Here is a 20,401-nt window from a genome sequence, read left to right on the forward strand (position 1 = left end):
TAATGAAGTCAACAAAGGAGTGGCGATGGGGAAAAAGAAGCAACGTGAGAGGCTAAGTGTGTAGAGTGGTGTATTGAGTGCATTAGATGCATTTTAAGTTGTGCTTATATCATTACAGGCGATAAATGAGAATGTATTGCACAAGTAGACATGTTCATCTTCGTTTCGTGTATGCATGCGTGAGAGATCGGGTACACCCATGCCTCTGGACGTACGTATGATTGTGACTGTGCATGTGTTAATATTGAGTGTGTGTTTTTTATTTGTCTGTTTGTATGTGTACATATATGTGTGTTTGTGGGTTGGTATATAATTTGAGAGTTTAAAGGGCTCTTTTTAGTTTGTTATGAAATAAGCGATTTGTGTCTTAAAGAGGAAATCCACCCAAAGAATAAAACTTCAAAAGAAAGAGAAAAGTATTCCCTACAGAACGATAAAAAAATGACAGAAATCGGGTAAGAAATAAGGAAGTTATGACATTTTGAAATTTTACGTTTTATTGGAAAACATTTCTCGACAAGTCCTTATGAATATTCAAATCAGCAAGTTGACGATGTCATGCTCTCACAATTTCTTATTCATTTCATATACAGAAATGACAAAAATCTCATATTTCAGCTGTATAAATATAAATATTGTCTTAAAACCACCCAAAATTAAAAAAGAACAAATGTTAACTCTGATATATCTTGGTATGGGAGCATGCATGCTTTTACTTGTATTAGCTAAGAATACCATTTTCCCCCTTAATTTCAAATATAACATACAAGAAAATTTTTAGGGTATGACATCATCAACTCGCTCATTTGAATATTCACAAGGACTGGTCAAGAAAATGTTTTCCGAGAAAAATATGAAATCTCAAAAAGTCATATCTTCCTTATTTCTTACCCGATTTTTGTCATTTTTGTATCATTCTGTAGGGAATATTTTCTCTTTCTTTATTTTTGGGATGGATTTCTTCTTAAAAAGGTAAATGAATAAGTAATTCAGGATGTAACTGGTATGCAAAAATTTGAGAAAACCTGTTCTATCACTCACACTGTGGATGAGAAATTATTTAGAAATAAATTATCTTTTAACGAATATTTTCAAGTTATTAAGGGACGGACATTGGTATCAATATTGGGGCAAGGCGTTGAAAACGTCCGATCCGTGGAAAACGTGCCTGATTGGTCTTTAAGCTAAAATAAGTTTAGGACTATTTGGGGATAATCAATTGAATAGCAAGTCGGATATGTGTGTATGTTTGAATTAAAATTGTACGTGTGATGACAAAAGAAATAAAGTTGATTAGACTTATATTTTGATTAGACTTACATTTTAGTTGCATGCTCTCTCAAATTCCTTCCCATCGGTGTTTTTCCTTCCACTTCTAGTAAGACCTTGGTCGTGTCGCATAGTTTCCCCTCCTTTCTTTCTTTCCTTTCTTTTATGCATCATTGCAGTTGGCTGGTATATCACATATAGGAATTGCAATTGATTCATGTTATCCATTTTTCAAATCTTTCCCCGTGTCTATGGAAGCCGGAATGTTTGAACCCTAATAGTACTTAAGTATTTACGTCATTATCACTCCCATGTCTAAATTGCTATTAGAGCAACTGCTATAGTGTGCAGCATGTGGTTACTTGTTCTCATTTTATCACACACATAAATGCATGTGAGAAGAATCTTCTGAGCCCCGAGTAATAGTCATTCTCTTTTGTTTATCCTTACTTTTGGTCTTAATTGTACCCGTGCTCCTCACCCTGTTCCCCTTACTAGGCTTTTGTTGGGACCTACACTCAACAAGCTTTGCTTTTTAGTATGCTCCATCGTATTTCTCTTCGCATCCTTTACTTTGATTGAAAATGACACATCGACCATTATGTATTACTTTTGTATTCCTATTTCTTCATGTATATATCCAAGCTGGACATTCTGTATTATATTTTGTTATATACCATGTTTTTTTCCATCGAGAAATGCGAAAATAAATTGAAATAAAAAAAAAATTGAAATTGAAATATATTCGAACATGAATGTATATCTTTTAAAGTATGAAAATCTTGCATTCTTAGAGGACTAAATAAGGGTTCTGTGTGGGACAAATAATTGGCGCTAGTGATGATACGAATCGCTCGGTTATGCAGGTAGTCCAAAAACACAAAATAACGTTTGCTCTCTTACGCCATGATTAATCTTAATGAATAGTCATGGTCAATTGTGTCAAAAACTTTTGATGTCCATGAATACCGCTATCTAATTTTCTCTTTTTCAAAAAGCGTGTTATTTTGTCATACAAACATAGAATTGCGTCATCAGTTGTTGTTTTGTTTTTGTAATCCAAACTGATTGGGAATCAATACGTTATTGTTTATCACACACACAAAACAGAGCGAGACATTTAGGTAAACTTTTTAAGATACAAATACATAAATACACACACACATACATACACATATACTGTATATATATATATATATATATATATATAGAGAGAGAGAGAGAGAGAGAGAGAGAGAGAGAGAGAGAGAGGAGAGAGAGAGCGAGAGAGAGGGGGGTGTGGGAGGGAGAGATGTATGAATGATAAATGTGAATATCAGATAGTAAAATTTATTTCTAGCACTGTCCGTTTACTCTTTTTTTTCTTTTGATGACTTATGAATTTCATTGTCCTCTCTGTGTCTACATGTACTAACTGTTGATGGTGATTCTTTATTCAGGTTACCTGATGTATTCGGGGTGCAAAATACGTACACAGCAACTGATGGTAGAGTACATTTCATTTGAAAATGCGACCGGCAAACATTGGCAGCTAGTGCACAACCAAATAATGACCAGTCACAAACGATTTTTTTTTTGACTTGATTTAATTAGATTTTCTTTACGATTACCTAGAGTTATCAGAACTGACGACATTCACTTTGTAACCTGTCTATGGTAATCAGCTGTGATGTTGCATCTCATTCACTGACTAATTTTCATTCCTATAGATTCATCTTTTGGTTTTTATAACCAGTCAGTATCCGATTGCTAAGTGAAACCTGTCTAAAAGTTTGTCCTTGTTCTGATGATAAGTAGGTGCTTTTAAGATGCTTTTAGAAATAAGTGATATGTCTTATGTATGTTTCTTGTGATTGGTTAGACAACCAAAGAGCTATCATTTAATGCTTTCAGGTCATGTTTGATTCTTTGCTTCTATTGAATTTATGGGTGCTATTTCTTCTGCTCCTTTCTTTCTTTTAAAATGTCATTTTAATTTGCCTGCATGCTTCCACACGTATTGTACATCCTTTCACACGCATCCATTCATCAAATCTATACTGAAGGCAGGCGCGCACATTTCAAATGTATTGTTAGAAAACAGGTGGTTATCATGCAGAAGGTAGCAAAATTTACACGCAGTGTGACTCCTGTAACACCTTAAACGCCACACACACACACACACACACACGCACACACACACACACACACACACACACAACCAGCTTTTCCTTCTCAGATATTGATTTGGATTCGATCAATAATTGTTTCGTCGCGCCAGGTGCCCTGATATATAGGCATTCGACTTTATTGCGGCCTGAGTTATTGTCAGTCGTGGTTCATTGGACACTTAATCTTTTGGACTTAACACATGTAGGAGTAATAAGTAGATAGTCGTTCCCCCGTTGATCTGCAAACAATTATATCGACCGTGCAAAGCAATGCAGGTAATTCACGGCATTTCCCGATGTCGGGGAAAATGCTAATCCTCATTTTCAGAGGAAATGAAGCCATTTTACTCAGCTATTTAACTAACAAAGGTCAGATGTTCTTCTCATGATGCATGTATATTACTGAGTTGACGAGGTTGGTGATAGATAGGCTAACTTTTGATCAGTTCTTTTCGTTATTCCCCCTACAAACAACCACTGGACTTACAGCCGTGTCGAAATTTCGAAAGGCACCTAACTTAGACACAATAATAATAATAATAATAATGATAATAATAATAATAATGAGGATAATAATAATAATAATAATAATAGCAATAATAATAATAATAATAATAATAATAATAATAATTCACATTTATAAAGCGTATTATAATTAACAAAATTAACAATATGTTGTCTGCAGTGAAAAAGAAAATGTATATGAACAGATTAATTCAACTGATATTACCTGATAATGGCATACGATGATGATGCAAATGAAGAAAATGGTCAACCCTCCGTAATACTTCAATATACCAGCAACTGTCCAACGTGACCTACTTTATCATTGATAGCAGATGACAAAGGACGAAGATTTCATTATTTAGCGCGAATTAAGGTTGAAACTCAGTGTAGGAGACTTGATGAGGGCGCCATTTACTCAAGGGAACATAATATATCTTACTTTAACGTATACGTTTTCGTGCTGTCCTTCTACAGCTCATACATCATACTAGGCTGGCATTGAAAAGCAACTCATGTTGTTGCATATCTGCACATACACACATACGTGCATGTAGAGAGGCAAACAAGCGAACACACGCACACAAACAGGGGCCTTTATCCAAGTCATGCCAAGTAAAGCGAATTACTGATCGATTACTTTCTCCTCACCCAGTACACGTGAAGATACGATGTATTATGTAAGTATATAATCATACGTCTATTTATATCTGTTTTCTGTGATATTTTGATATGAAACTTGTTGATTTTGTCAAAAGTGTACAAGTGGAGGAATACATCAAACTGAAATTGAACTGAGACATGTGAGCATTATGCATATACATAATCATATGATCATAATGAGAGAGGCAATTGGGGGACAACATAATTTTTATAGACTGAACCACTCTTGCAGTCTGTAGATACATTCCATTATATATTCGTATTGTGAAGTCTTGGTGACAGATATCAGAGAAGGAAGAGAGGGGGAGGGGGGAGGAGTCGGAGGGGACGATGTGTCTCATGTGCATGCACGATCTCAAATTCATCCAACTACATAATGAATAGTAGAAATTGTGTTTGAAGAGTAGCACATTTAATCATCTCATTAACGGTGCTCTGGGTAACAGTGCGCCTGCTCCAAACTCATCAATTTGTAAGGCCAACCACGGACGAGAGCGCTGAATGGCTGACCGAAACGTAGTATCTCATTTCAGACCTTTTGACATTGTGCTCATCAGAGAACAAGAAAAAAAAATGATACAAACCATGGCAATGTGCATGCGATTCTAAGCAAATATAAGCGAAAAAAATATTAATAAGAAATGTATCTAGTAATCCAATGAACTAAATTTCGTATGACCATTCGCAAACGCTAAACGATGATAGTATGGTCAAATGAAATTCAACACGATTGCCATAGACCAGTGCCTTCTCCGCGGTTCGTCATCTGCCTGTCTCAGGATGCACGGCATGGAGAGAGAGATAGAGAGAGAGAGAGCGGAAGAGAGAGAGAGAGAGAGAGGGAGAGAGAATAAAAGGGGCTGAAATCCCCCTGAGGCGGAGACAATGAATGCAAAGTAGCTCAGGCATGGCAACGATGCGGTGCTGCCTTTCAGGATGAAATGCGGACGGCGCAGAGCAGTTGACAGTTGAGAGCGAGAGAGAGCGAACAAAAATGAGGAGAGAAGAGATGCTCGTGGAATACCACCATCACTAGCATCTTCCAGCTCATAAGCAGCAGCGGTGCTGGTAGGCGACGGAGGTGGTTTCTGAGAGCTGAAGTACCCAATTTCACCGGCTCGCAAGAGCGCCACGCTCGGCTCCTGTACTGCCGCTTTGTGACCAGGGTGCTGCTGTCTGTATATTTTGCCGGCAAGACGAGCTTGTAGCACTCAGCGAAGTTCCGATGCATGCTGTGATCATGGATCCAGGGGACAGTGACAGGTGGGAGTCCGTGTCCCCCATCGCCAGCTCGACGGCGGTCATGTTGTCTACTACACTGCCCGAGAGGGTGATCGATGGCAACGCCTCACTGGTGGTTAGTCTCATCGACATCGAACGTCACAAACTTCTACCCGGAAGCAAAATCACCTCTGTCGAACACGAGCAGTATGTCGAACCTTCTGAAACCATGGTGGTGATGATGATCGTCATGGTCGTGATACTTTCCCTCACCGTGACTCTTTCCAATGTGCTCGTTTTACACGTCATAAGACTTGATCGCACGCTGCACACTGTTGGTAACATGTTCACGGCTAGTCTCGCTGTGGCCGATCTCCTTGTCGGTGTATTTGTGATACCCTTCAATATTTTTGACATACTTTCTGTGACACGGTGGCAGGACCATCCGAACTCGGCCCGGTCGATCTGGGTCACCATGGACTTCTTCTTCACCACGGCGAGTATTATGAACCTTGTGCTCCTTAATCTCGATCGATTTTGGTCGATCACGTCACCTATCAAATACATTCGACAACGCACGCGTCGACGAGCCATGATGCTTATTGCGGGCGTGTGGGGCGTGCCTGTCGTGTTGATATTTGGTCCTGCTACCACGTGGAAACTTGCCTTCAAGTCTGTCCCCGTCCCGTCGCGTACCATGTTCGTGTTTTACAAGGGTGGCTCATGGTTGATGGCCGCCGGAGCTGTTTTTACCTATATCATTCCACTGTTTGTTCTCTGTGCAATCTACTCCCAAATCTACCGAGCCATTCACCGGCGAGCCAAGATGGACGTTGGCCGGTCGAGCATCGCGAGCAGCGCTATGTCGACTCGACCGGGCAGCTCGCGTCGTGACAGTGAGTCGCAGCATAACTTTATTACAGAACATGAGTTGCAACGTTTGAAAGGAATATACGAGAAGACCGTTCGCAGAGAGCGAGGCGAGCGCCAGCTGATGGCGATGATTAGAAGGCGTAGTCGAGGATATGGAACGGGGGCACGTGAAGTGCGACGGTACGCCAGCATCGATGAGGAAGACCACGAGGCTCGGTGCGAAGAAGACGAGAGCGCGGAGTGTGAGGAGAAATTTCGCAAGGACACTGATGCAGAGAACGGTAGTATTTACGAAGGAGTCAATGATAATTCGGCCCCGTCGAGCGATGGTAAGCTAGCAGATGTTGAGTCAAGCGATGTGGAACACGATGACGGATGTAGTGAAGAATCTTTCGAGATTCAAGGGAGTGAGAGGGAAGCGCTGATGACGCGCAATGAAAGTGCTGAAAATGAGAGGAGGGTGCACAATGAGTCATCTAAAGGCCACGATGACCTTAATACCTCGCCACGATTGCAAGTGAGACCAAGGAGTGACCGTATGTCCGTCGACTCTCCGACGAGTAAGCCTCGACCTCATCTCTCACCGCGATCCTTGAAGCCTGAACGCCTCGAATGCGATTTATTTTCCAATGGGATGGTCATGTGCCCAAACTGCAGTCCAAGCAGCAGGGGGTCTAGCCGCGGCTCGAGTCCTAGTAGGCGACTGGGGAATAGCATGGAAAGTGCGTGTGAAAGTGTGAATCATTTGACTCGATCACCAGGGAAAAATCCGAGCCCAGTGTTTCCTTCCTCGCCAGAAAAGTGCGAATCGGAAGTACCAAGCTTGCCACTTAAACCGGATCAAGTTATGCCCCCTCACCAAAATGGGGATGTCATCCACTGTAATGGTACAGTCAAACGATCAGTTCCAGAATCAATTATTACTACGATGCAGGAGAGTTCTTTTACGACGTCAAGTGAGAATATTGAAGCTTCCCCCCGAGACGATGCATCGGTCTCTCTTACAGAGAGCGATCCCGCTATTCTGTCCGACGTTGACAGCGAAACTGCCTTGCAGGCACCATCCAAACGCAGGACTTCTTTCTCGTTCGATCTCATCAATGAAACCACGCACTGTCGCTGCAACGCCACAATCGCAGACACGCGGCCTTCAATGAGGAGCTTATCATACCCAAAGAGTGACCAGCGAACTTCCTTCACATTTCCCATGGACGTCGCTTCCATGAATGGATTTCGCAGCCGTGTTCGCCATTCATTCAGTACTTCTTTCTCGGCCCTGAGCGGAAGAGGAAGCAAGGCGATGATGCTGCTTCGGAAGCAAGACAAGGCAGCAAAACAATTGGGGATCATTCTAACTTGTCTCATTGTGTGTTGGACACCCTATTTTTTCCAGGTACTGCTGTACTCGTTCATGTACGACATTGGCAATACGAAGGCAATGACGATCGCGGTGTATCTTGGGTACGCGCACTCTTTCCTCAATCCCATTCTTTACGCCATGTTTAACTTGAGATTCCAGAGGGCGTTTCGCCGAGTCATATGCGCGTGTTGTTTCCGCGAGGAGATTTCTCCTCGTCCCTGCAGCGTACCGCCGTCGTTGATTTAACTCTGGATTATTTACAGTCGGATATTGACATGACCTGAGCTCAAACGAAGAGGGATAAAAGAACTCATATTTATAACGAATCTCTCTCTCTCTCTCTCTCTCTTGTTTTCCTTTATACTCCGTGTAGTTTGTCAATACTGCCTCAGAGTGTGTGTAAACTGTTAGCTGTCTTTCTGTCAGCTTTAGGAATGAGATAGAAACAGAGAGGGACAGAACTGCACCAACTATTGATTGTTTTAAGAAAAAAAAAACATTATCTCTCCAAAATGCTTTGAGTGTACGTGCAGCTCTCTCAGTAACGTACTACAATGTTTGCTCGTGTTCAAGAAGACAAGCTGCTTTTCTTTTTCTTTGCCATGTTATGAGGGTAATCCTCGTATTCGCAAGGATCTACACGAGTTGATTGGCGTGATGAAATTACACTGGCTCACGCAATGAGTGCACTTTCTATGAAATGTCAAGTCTCCTCTTTGTTCGGACAGACTACACTCTATCTATAAAATGTCCAGACGGCATCGAAAAACCATGTGTGATTTAAGAAGCCAAAAATAGGTTTCAACGAAAAAAAAAAGAGTTTAAAATGCCTGGATTTCGAAAAAAACAAAAACAAAACAAAGACAAAGAGCCCTAAATCATCAGGGGACATCTTCAGAACACGGGCGTCATTTCTCAACTTACTTATCTATGCTAGTAATATAAATTCTTCTCCAACTATATTTTCCAATAACTGTGCAAGTATTTCGTAAATTGTTTATATATTTTGATAACGCTTTGTTGAAAAGAAGCTGATTTTTTAATACGTACGGTTTTGGTTGTACATGTGTATGCGCAGAAAAGAGTATAAAATATAGAAACAAATATTACATATCTTATACAAGAAGATGTAGATTTTTCATACTTTTCAAACGCATTGTCTAATTCACCCATTAAATGGCTATGAACCCACCTACAAATGTATCACTCATGGCTATTTCTTCTACAGTATCTTTTGTCATTTACATTTACAAGAATTATTTCGTATACCACAAGATACAAATCTATTATAAAGCGGGATTGTTTATGTACAGGACGATGGAGCATGACTAATATCGTATTCATTTATCAAATTCATTAATCAAATCAATAGCATACATATTTCAACTGACTTGCTGGGGATTTTGGGTCTGTGAGAGTTCAATGTTCCTCTATAGAAACAGAAGGGAGAATTTACTCATTTCACACAAACGAATACTACACATGACAAGCGTGTATTATTACAATTTGGTCACTTGAAGCTATTTGATGCAGTTCGTAGGTTGCCGTAGCAACCTTCTGAATATGCAGATGAGGAGAGTAACATACAACCTGTGCTTTAGGAACCAAAAATTCCTCGAATCAATACATGGATGGAACGCAATGACGTTAGTTTTATTAAAGTCAAAGAACATTAATCACGATTTCTTATCGTCCTAAAAGTGAAATGAGATACGCGTTTTTTTAATACATCAAAGAAAATATGTATAAATGTATATATATATATACATATATATATATATATGTATACTATGTATACATATATATAAATATAAATATAAATAAATAAATAAATATATATATATATATATATATATATATATATATATATATATATATAAATAGGTGTATGAATGCTGCGAGCGCCCTTATTTGTCTCAGATGGGCATTACTTTGATGTTTATGTACAGCGACCACATACTGCACGCTGGACTTGACCTATACTCTTTATTCTGCAGGAGTTTCTGCATTTCATATAACCTTGGGTCCCTTTAAAGCAAAAACGCAACATGAAACGACGAACGAATTTGCTAACGTAGAGTTAACGAAACAAGCAAGCAAGCAAACAAACAAACAAACAAACAAACAAAAAGAAACACTTGCACCTGTGTGTGTGTGTGTTTGTGTGTGTGTGTGTGTGTGTGTGTGTGTTTGTGATAAGTCAATTGACGTCTGATGACCGTTTGCATGTATATCTAGTTACGGGAGACACGCTTTGACGTTTATTATGGATATGATTATGCGATGACTCGGATTGTCCGCAAGTGTAGTTGAAACCTACTATAATAGCTTTGATAGGTCGCTATGCACAAGTTTGAATATGTGTTTTAATGCATAGATATACATGTATATACACATTTGTAGATATAAACATATATGTGTATACATTTATATATTTACATTCATAATATGCCCCTTTTTTACTGATATCTGCTGGTATAATATGTACATGTACATGTACATGAATGCGTGGGTATGTTTCTTGTCGATGTATTCAAAAGGTGGAAGATCTCAGAGCCACAGCAGAAGACAAGGTCCTGCGGTCATCTTTCTATTGTCTCTTGTGCTATATGTGCACAGCAGAGGCCACTCTCTTCAGTGTTCAGTGTAAAAGTAATAATCAATACGTAAAGGTCACCGCTATGTGGGTGACCGGCACGCTGTCGTCTGGAACAATGATGTCGTCTTTGTCTGATCGGCAAGTATCTATTACCGACTGACTTCTCAGTTTAATAGAGCGTCTTCCGAACCCGCGGGCAGGTGGAAGACATAGGACGCCATATATACTGTAATGCATTCCGTTCAAACTCCTTGGGTTGAGAGTGTTTCTCAATATTACGGTTTAACTCCTTCTGTACCAACGAATCAAATGTGCACAAAATTCACACACATACCTATGGACAAGAAATCAATGCGTCACGAAGGGGGTTAATTATCATTTGAAGAGTTTGCTCGAAAAACGACTTAACTCCATTCTTGTTCAGTTGAGATATTTGCGATTATAGCTGCTGAACAGAAAATAAAGAGAAGATAATGGAATATTGTTAATCATAACTTCAAGAACAGTCCTTCTTATGTTAAAAGGTGAGGTATCACCGGAAAGGTTTTATTTTGCTCTGTCTGATGATAAACTTACTTTAAAATGTTTAAAAATGACACTTAGCCCAGTTTGCGATCAAAATCTTAATTTATTTTGTTCGAGATGATTTATGTAAGTACCGGAAGGAAGAACACGATCTCTACTCGCAATTAACCGCTTCATGGCATCGACTGCATTGTAGACAAATCTTAAAGGGATGGTGTAGTTTTGGTTGAGATGGAGCTTCATGTTTTCAACTTTTTGTGTGTGCCATGAGAAACTTCTTATGAAATAGGAGAGTTTCAAAGTTTATTTGATAAAAAAAAATTGGTTTTAGAATGGATGAGATATATCCAAAACGAAGGGATCCTTACAAGAGGTGGGACCCAACCTTTTATTAGGAACGCTTTGTTTTACTTTGTTTTTGGATATCCCAGCCATTTCAAAACCGATTTTCATCAAATAAACTTTGAATTCCTATTGGAATTGTTTGCTCTGTAACATTTCTTAAATGATTTCTCAGTATCTCGCAAAAAGTTAAAAGCTCAACCCTCATCTCAATTAACACTATATCATCCCTTTAAAGGATACTTTTGGATGATTTTTCACACATTTGCATAGTTGAACATCTAATAATTGGTTATGCTTGGTACAGAGTTTCAGAATTTGTAGTGATTTGATGAGGAATAAGAATATTTACAAACTTCATTACAAATCACAATAAACAAGGATGAGGACATATCAGCTTCACATAACACTGCATAAGAAGACATGATTGTGTGCTCACGGAAGCATGTGTCCTACACAGGCATTGACAGGTGAAGCTGTTAAGCAAGTGTTTGTAGTGGAATTACATTGCTACATTACTAGAATGTGTGAACCCCCTATGTCATTATCCTTGTTCAGTGTATTATGTTTTGGGTTTTTCAGAGTCTGGGTTTATCTGCTCGAGGATCACGATAGATTTCCACAAATCTATTCATGGCGTCATCGATTTATATGGAATGCCCCTTTAACTCTTTCTTTGCCAATTGTGCACACATTTCACATACAGACCTATGGACAGGTAATTAGTGTGGCATACAGAAGAGGGTTAAACAATTATAAATAAATCAAAGAATGGTTTCTAATGGACTTCATTATCCACGACGCACTTCATTACCACATGGCATTCTTCGATGAAATGACGAGCCTTTTGTCACTGGTTTGATTATTCTAAAATGAATTATTATTCAATTAAACTTTATTTCCATCCAACAAAAGGCAATGCATAATGCAAAGTCTTCATGTGGCAAATCATATTGTCTAACAATTTGTAGGAAGCGCAGGGCATAAAGTGTAATACAAAATGTATGGACTAACAAACGTACAATGAGAGAAACAATGCATACTTTGCAAGGACGACAAAACGTAAGATAGGGATGGAAAAGAGTGATCTACCAAAAAGCTGAGCTTGCATGACGCACATAACTCGTTAAGCAATAATCAAATCATGCATTTATCCAAATGTTATCTACGTACGGCTAGAGCATTTGATGGCTAATATATCAGATGCTGGTACATCGTAATATAAAAGCATGATAAACAGTACTTGTTTAAAGTACTGTATTCTCTTTGACTTTGTCGAACAGATTTCACTGTGGTTAAGTTAAGCTGGTTTGTAGAGAAACATGATGTTGAGGAGTGCTACTTGAAGATAATGTTCCCTCATTTTACTCCTGAGGTATCGTAACTTATTCGAGAACATTTCGTTGTTTGTTTGGGGTGGTTTTTTTTTTTTTCGGACACAAATTAACTTTACATAAAATTGAACAAGTCTGGCTAATCAGAACTGAGACCCTGATCCTGTCATCCGAAACCTAGCAGTAGCTTGCACACCCAAAGTCAATCCTGCATTTTTATTACCTTTTGGTAAGTTAACAGTTGCGATTGAAATAAGCAATTAATCACGGGGCGCACATGCTGGCTACATGCGTGTGCCATTCCTTGTACAAACAGACACACAGACACACAGGAGCAAACACGCCTATAATTATATATATATATATATATATATATATATATATATAACATTATCTTGTTAAATTCTCCTTATATTATAACAAGTCTCCACATGACAAGGCCCTTGAAAATCCCCTTAGAAATACATAATGGAAGATCGTCTTTTTCAGTACAATCATCATTATGTGGGAGGGATTTAAAATTAGACCATTATACATCGACTCCTATTTCTAGTTAAAAAACATCATACCTATACAAAGTCTATATGACTATTTTCATAACAACAATGTACCTGTTTGTGTGTGAGAATATGTATATATATATATATATATATATATATATATATATGGATGAATTGAAAACTTCTACACGGTAAACATAACCACTTCGACATTCCATCGTTTGGTGCATTGCTTTCTAATGTTACAAATGCATAAAAATTATTTAGAGCGTCAGAAATATTCATGAATACTCCTTGGAAACTCCCATGTCAACCTCGCCTGTCGTCTCTCACTAGTAATAACCACATTCCCAGCATCATTATGTCTAGTGTTGGGAAGATCCAGACAAACTCACATTATGCCCATGCATAGATTAATTATATCTTCTCATCAATGATATTATCATTCTTGCCCATTACGTGTAGGCCTATATACAACAACAACAAAAAAAAAAACACACACACACTTGATGGATAAATAAACAAACACACGCGTTACACTCAAACGTTTTTAACACATCTCACATACCCTCTAAAAAGCATGGGATTGTGCCACACACATCTCACAGGCAAATACACACATGCACACACATTGCACCCACGCACCACCACCATTTTTTTTTTTTTTTTTTTTTTTGGATGAGTTGTGCCCTCATCACACGTCTCTGCATTTTTCACAATGTTCAAACAAAAACGTCCCAGGGCACCGAATGATTATTTCATCATCTGCAGTTAAATTAACCAGAAAATAACCGTAGTATACCCGGATGGCTTTTCGCCGGGTAATTATGTCTACATCTTTGGCGATAGCTAGCCGGTTAGTGCTCCTAAATGGATGAACCGTTTCATAATATTAAGTGCTGAGTTATTATTTGCAACACAGAGCTTCATGATTTCACATTTATTTTCTTTTGCCTCAATAGTGGCAATGACAAGCACCAAAGGGCACAAGTTATTATATTGATTAAGATTTATAATCATATTGTGTCATATTTTTCGTGTGGTATGTACCGTTTGTTTGTTTGTTTGTTTTGATAAGTACTTTATTTTCTGCAAATCAATATACATAAGTTACATAATAATGAACATGTGGGAAATATACAAAGCAAATTTAAAATAGAGTCGTTTGACTTGCATAAACAACAACATAATAGGAAATTAATGATATAATATACAGTATGCATGTCTATGCAGCAGGGATTACAATAACAAACTTATTGTAGTTAAGAAGCGATTATGCAGAGGGCCGCCATTGTAAGCTTTGCTTGAAAAAATGGCCGGCCCGTTACACATATAAAGAGAAACAAACCTGATTCTTATTCGTATAGCATTCGCCTCGTGTGTGATTATCCCATTGCGTTGCCAAACTATTACATAATGTGTAACACTTCAACTACAACAACAACAACAACAGCATTAGCAAGCACAACAACGATTCTCGGCATCTCTTATACAGGGTGTCTCAAATAAAACTATACACTTTTGAAATGGCTGCCGAATAAGAAATATATATTTCTGGGGGAAAAGACTTATATGTATTGATAGCTTACGGACTCAACTTTCATATGACACCAAAAAGTTTACAAATGATTTATGCTTGAATGAGCACTGCTCACTTTTGTAAAGGGTATGAAAATTATGCTGCGCATGAATTAGCCTTTTAAATTTGCGACAGGTGAGTCCGTTTGAGCTTACAAAACTGAAGTTGATATGATAAATTTATGATCAATTGCGATCTGTTTGGGTTTGCTGAGTGAAGTTTATGGTTTATTAAACCGAAGTTTTATGCATGAGTAAGCCGCAGTTGCATTTATTTTATTGCAGCATTGCAAATTTCCTTGGTAGACTCAGTGGTGTGTTCATGTGAGTAAGGATGAGGTGATGGTACATGTTGCAAGTTCCATGTTACACACTCTTATTTTTTACATCTGTGACTTGAATGAAGACCTTCGCCCCACATTGCAGTTGTTTTCAGATTTTTAGAATAGCTCATTGATTTACTTAATAACCACATGAGGATTATGTAAATTCATTATTCAAATACATTTCGTTAAAAATTTTGCTGACTCACATGAACACACCACTGTGTGTACCAGGAAAATTTGCAATGCTACAATAAAATAGATGCAACTGCGGTTTACTCATGCATAAAACTTTGGTTTAATAAACCATAAAATGCACTCAGCAAACCCAAACTGATCGCAATTGACCATAAGTTTATCATATCAACTTCAGTTTTGTAAGCTCAAACGGACTCACCTGTCGCAACTTTAAAAGGGTAATTTCTGTGAAGCCTAATTTTCATACCCTTTACAAAAGTGAGCAGTGCTTATTCAAGTATAATTCCCAGACTTTTTGATGCCATATGAAAGTTGAGTCCATAAGCTATCCAGACATAATTTATAAACCTTTTCCCCCATAATCATATCTTTCTTATTCGACAGCCATTTCAAAAGTGTATAGTTTTATTTGAGACACCCTGTAATGCCTTATAACGTGTTCACTGCACATCCAGTCGTTGATTTGATATCAGCGATGCAAACTGTACTGCATTAATCCAGGGCAGTAGTCACAGTCTGATCTATCCCTAGGATTAATCATAAAATGAAATGCCTACAGCGCCTGCACGGTTCACTATCACCGACCGGATGTGCCGACTCAAATGTGTTTCTGATAATAAACTTTATTAGCAACTTTTTTTTGTGCGTGTTTATTTATTGAGTAGCTGAAATTTAAAGACCGTTTACTTCGTGCGCATGTATGGATGATGCCAGCTATACTTTAAACGAATGGATGCATCACAATATGTAGGCAGCATTACTTGAGCATAAAGAATTTAAGATTGGAATAAACTTAGCACAGATTACGCGTTAAAACAATAAAGGAAGATGAGTACAATTTCAAGGAAGGAATCCGTGATAAAGATGTAAGTAGTGACAAGCGCATTCTTTTATTTGTTTACAGTTTGAAGTTGATCTACATTGACATTAAGTCAACTAAATTCTTTAAAAAAAAACCCATGAAATTCATGAGATACAAAAATGACGTGTACGCTTTTACATCGTACGGCAGGAATACGACATGTATTTTTTTCTTATTTATTTATTTTGCCACAGAACCATACAAGTACTACTCTTAGTTGAATGTTTGAAAAAAAAGTGCTACAGAGGAAACGGGTAGTGGAAGAAAAGGGGAAATCCGTCATCCATCGATATTTTGGTTGATACGAAAGGCGCGAAAATAACCTTTCCACGAAGATACAGCATCCCTTTAATCCACCACTATTTGAATTCCTCCGCGGAGCTAATGAAAACGCTTGCGAACAAGGACACGGCGCGCACTCGGCAGTATTAGATGGCGGCACACTGATTCGCTCGGATGTGATGTGCCTATGGGGAAACAAACGGGGCCTCCTCGCCTATTCAGTGGCTGATTGTAGCCAACTTAGGCTGATGAATCGGACTGGCGGGAGGCCAGGAAAATACATAAAATTCTACGATCTAGCAAGAGATATGACTGGTGTGAAAGGGGGCGGGGATGGAGGGAAATGATACTCCTTTGACGGGTTATTAGTGAATAATCCGTGAGAAACGTAATTGTAAATAAATGACAATAATCAAACTGGGTATACGTATTGAACTTGAGCTAGTAACTATGACAGAAAAAAGGTCGTGGATCATCAGAACTCATGCTTTTTGTAAGGAAACCAGAGGATGACGGCGTGAGCTTTTTTTTGTTTTTGTTTTGATAAATGATAAATGGTTGGGAGATTGATGGCTCTTGCAAGTCTCCCTCTATCTATCTATCTAGCTATATATTTTGTATATATATATATATATATATATATATATATATATATATATATATATATATATATATATATGTATATTGATGTTTATGTATATATATATATATATATATATATATATATATTCACGAGAGAGAGAGAGAGAGACAAGCAGAGACAGAGAGGGAGAGAGAGAACGATTTATATACATATTTATATATGTATGTATACATATGTCTGTGTGTGTGTGTGTGTGTGTGTGTTATTTTAATATACTTTCCCACACGTTATAGATATCAGTCATTGTGTACTTAGAGTGAGCAAAAACCTGAATCATATCAAAGTGCAGACACAATCATGCAGTGCGTTTTTAGAGAGAGGTGCACACCAGCATATCCGGTGCAATTCACCGCAAACTGGCATTTTATCATCATCAAGCGTTGAGTTTCAACAGTCGCGTGCACTCGATTGCATTACCCATGCCATGAGTCAGACAACCGACAAGCCACATTAGAATTCCTTTCTTCTTCTTTTTTTTTTAATTTCTCTGCAAGCTTCAAACGTCAATCTTGCCGCCCCTGGATTTGCTGGAGAGAGAAAGAGAGAATACAGGAACAAACACAGTCTTCTGCTTCATCAGTAGAGCCCCAGTAAAAACATTATCGCGTGTCTACGCGGTTTAGTCGAGCGAACTTTCTTTCCTTGTAGTTTTCCTCAAAACGCGCTGCCTCATCCAATCGAAACGATGCAAATACAGTTTCTTTATGCTAAAGAATGTCATGGTGATGGGGGATCACGTTGGCAAGTAAATGCAGTCGATGTGATACAGCTGTGTTACACGCGCGTCGGCAGCGATATTGTGCGCCCATACGCCAATGCCTGATGTAAACTATACGAATAAAAGGCATTCTTGCCACCATTGAAGATGACAATTTTATCTGGGCCAACCATTGTCCACATACGCATAGAGGCACTCACATAAACACACGCTGACTCTCTTTTTAAGAGTCTGTCTGCCTGTATGTATGTGTGCGTGTCTGTCTCTCTATACACACGCTCTCTCTATATATATATAAATGTATATCTTAATGTAAGATATCATTCCAAAGAGCAGTACAATAATTCCTATTTTAACATTTTTCAGGATTAACTAAAGATATATATATATATATATATATATATAAACAAATCAATAAGAGAATATGAGAAAAAGAGAGGTAGAAAGGTAAAGAGAGAGAAAGAGAAATAGAGCACGAGAGATGAATATAACTCGTTAACATCAAAGGGATGGTATAGTTTTATTTGAGATGAGAATTCAGGTTTTCAGTTTTTATGAGATAATTAGAAACTTCTTATATGAAATATAAAGGAGCATACAATTCTATCAAAGAGGAATTAAAAGCTTATTTGAAAAACAAAATCGGTTTTGAAATGACTGAGATATCCAGAAACAAAGAGGTCCTAATAAAAGGTGGGACCCACCTTTTATTAGGACCACTTTGTTTTACTTTGTTTTCTTGATATCTCAGTCATTTATTTTCAAAACCGATTTTCATCAAATAAACTTTGAATTCCTGTTAGATTGTATGCTCTTCTAAATGTCAAAAAGTGGTTTCTAATCATCTCGTAAAAAGTTAAAACCTGAATCCCCATCTCAACCAAAACTATACCATCCCTTTAAGGTAGGCTGGTAGGTAGGTAAAGAGAGAGAGAGAGAGAGAGAGAGAGAGGGGGGGGGGGGAGAAGGAGAGATAGTCAAATGCAAGGCGTGACAACCTTAATCATTTTACTGCTTCATAAAAAACATTCTCTTCTCGAGGACCGTACAAAATTTCAATCGCTCTCGATTTTTCCCCAGGGACTTTATTGCGAGCACGTTTTTATATATAGAATCCTGACATTCCAGGCAGACAGGTTTGCATCAACTCGCGTTATCCTCGCTATCATTTTCTCATCTTCTCCGAGTTTAAAACCCCTCCAGCCGTACCATAAAGTGCGGATTTACATGAGAGGGATTCATGGAGAACAAAGTAGACTACAGGAAATGAACAAAGTTGTGCGTGTGCGTTTGTGAGTGTTAGTTTCTCTGTCTGTAACGCGCTGTTTAGTGTACACAGAGCAATGGTTCTTCTCTTTGAACTTTACCGTGCAAGTTCAGGAAGCAGATGGGGTCGACTGAAATTGGAACGAAACACCAAGCGGGTTTATGAATTTGATGACACTTTTCGGCAGGAAATGAATGTCAAGTGTTCAGCGATTACAAACTCGTTGGAATCTCTGGTCATGTTTGTGTTGCTTTTCTCTTTCTAGATATCTCCATAAGAAGATTTTGTAGTCCGCTGAGTTTTAAGAGACTTTGCTGCTTATTTTCTGTTGTTCCAAAAGAAAAAGAAGTAAGGGGATTACTCTATTTAAGCAGGTTGCAAAGAAACGCAACAAAATAACAGATATTCGACATTTGATTGCTCAACTGTAATTTCTACCCTAATTCAAATATATACATATATATATATATACATATATATATATGTATATATACATACATACATATATATATAATATGTACATATATAAAATTGAATATACATGTATACATATATATATATATATATATATATATATATATATATATATGTTGATAAGGTAGTCCACGTGTTGGCAAGATAAAAAGATAAGTAACAAAGCTGCAACAAAGTTCATGCTGTATTCACCAACGGTTTATTTATTCACACAAATTTTCGAGCGTCTCGCCGCCCTTTCTCAAGTGTTGATACTGAGAGAACAATAACAAAATTAAGCCATAACAATATATTGCAACCGTGTTACCAAGGATGCGCGCTTTAACGCATCAATGCTAGGCATCCTAACACCCAGCGCGCATCCTGGCAACAGTGCAATGTTACGTCATAATGAAATGACAATGAGTATAAAGCATACATGAAAAAAAACTTGGCACTACTGATACAGAAGTAATATTCCTCTGAATACGCAACTGCGGTGGTAATGTAAAAGCAGTGTATTATTTCTTTCAAAATTCAACATACACTATAAATTAACTTTAATTCTAGTGTATAGATAATCTTCACATAATCTGAAATTATCATGATTAAACAAACTGAATCGTCACACTGATGGTTATGCAAAATATGTGCAAGCAGTTTACTATTCCTTTCAAACTTCAGCATACACATACATTAACTTCCAAATTCTGGTGAGTAGATAGTCTTTAAATAAT

At 37.9% G+C, this 20,401-nt stretch overlaps 1 protein-coding gene across 1 annotated transcript; it reads left to right on the forward strand.

The window, feature by feature from the left end:
• The first annotated feature begins 5,811 nt into the window (after positions 1–5,811).
• LOC140240753 (uncharacterized) lies at positions 5,812–8,286 on the forward strand. Its single transcript, XM_072320527.1, has one exon. The coding sequence runs from the start codon at positions 5,812–5,814 to the stop codon at positions 8,284–8,286; it is 2,475 nt and encodes an 824-aa protein (XP_072176628.1).
• The last annotated feature ends 12,115 nt before the right edge of the window (positions 8,287–20,401 follow it).

Source organism: Diadema setosum, chromosome 2, assembly GCF_964275005.1.
Source record: "Diadema setosum chromosome 2, eeDiaSeto1, whole genome shotgun sequence".
Taxonomy (NCBI): domain Eukaryota; kingdom Metazoa; phylum Echinodermata; class Echinoidea; order Diadematoida; family Diadematidae; genus Diadema; species Diadema setosum.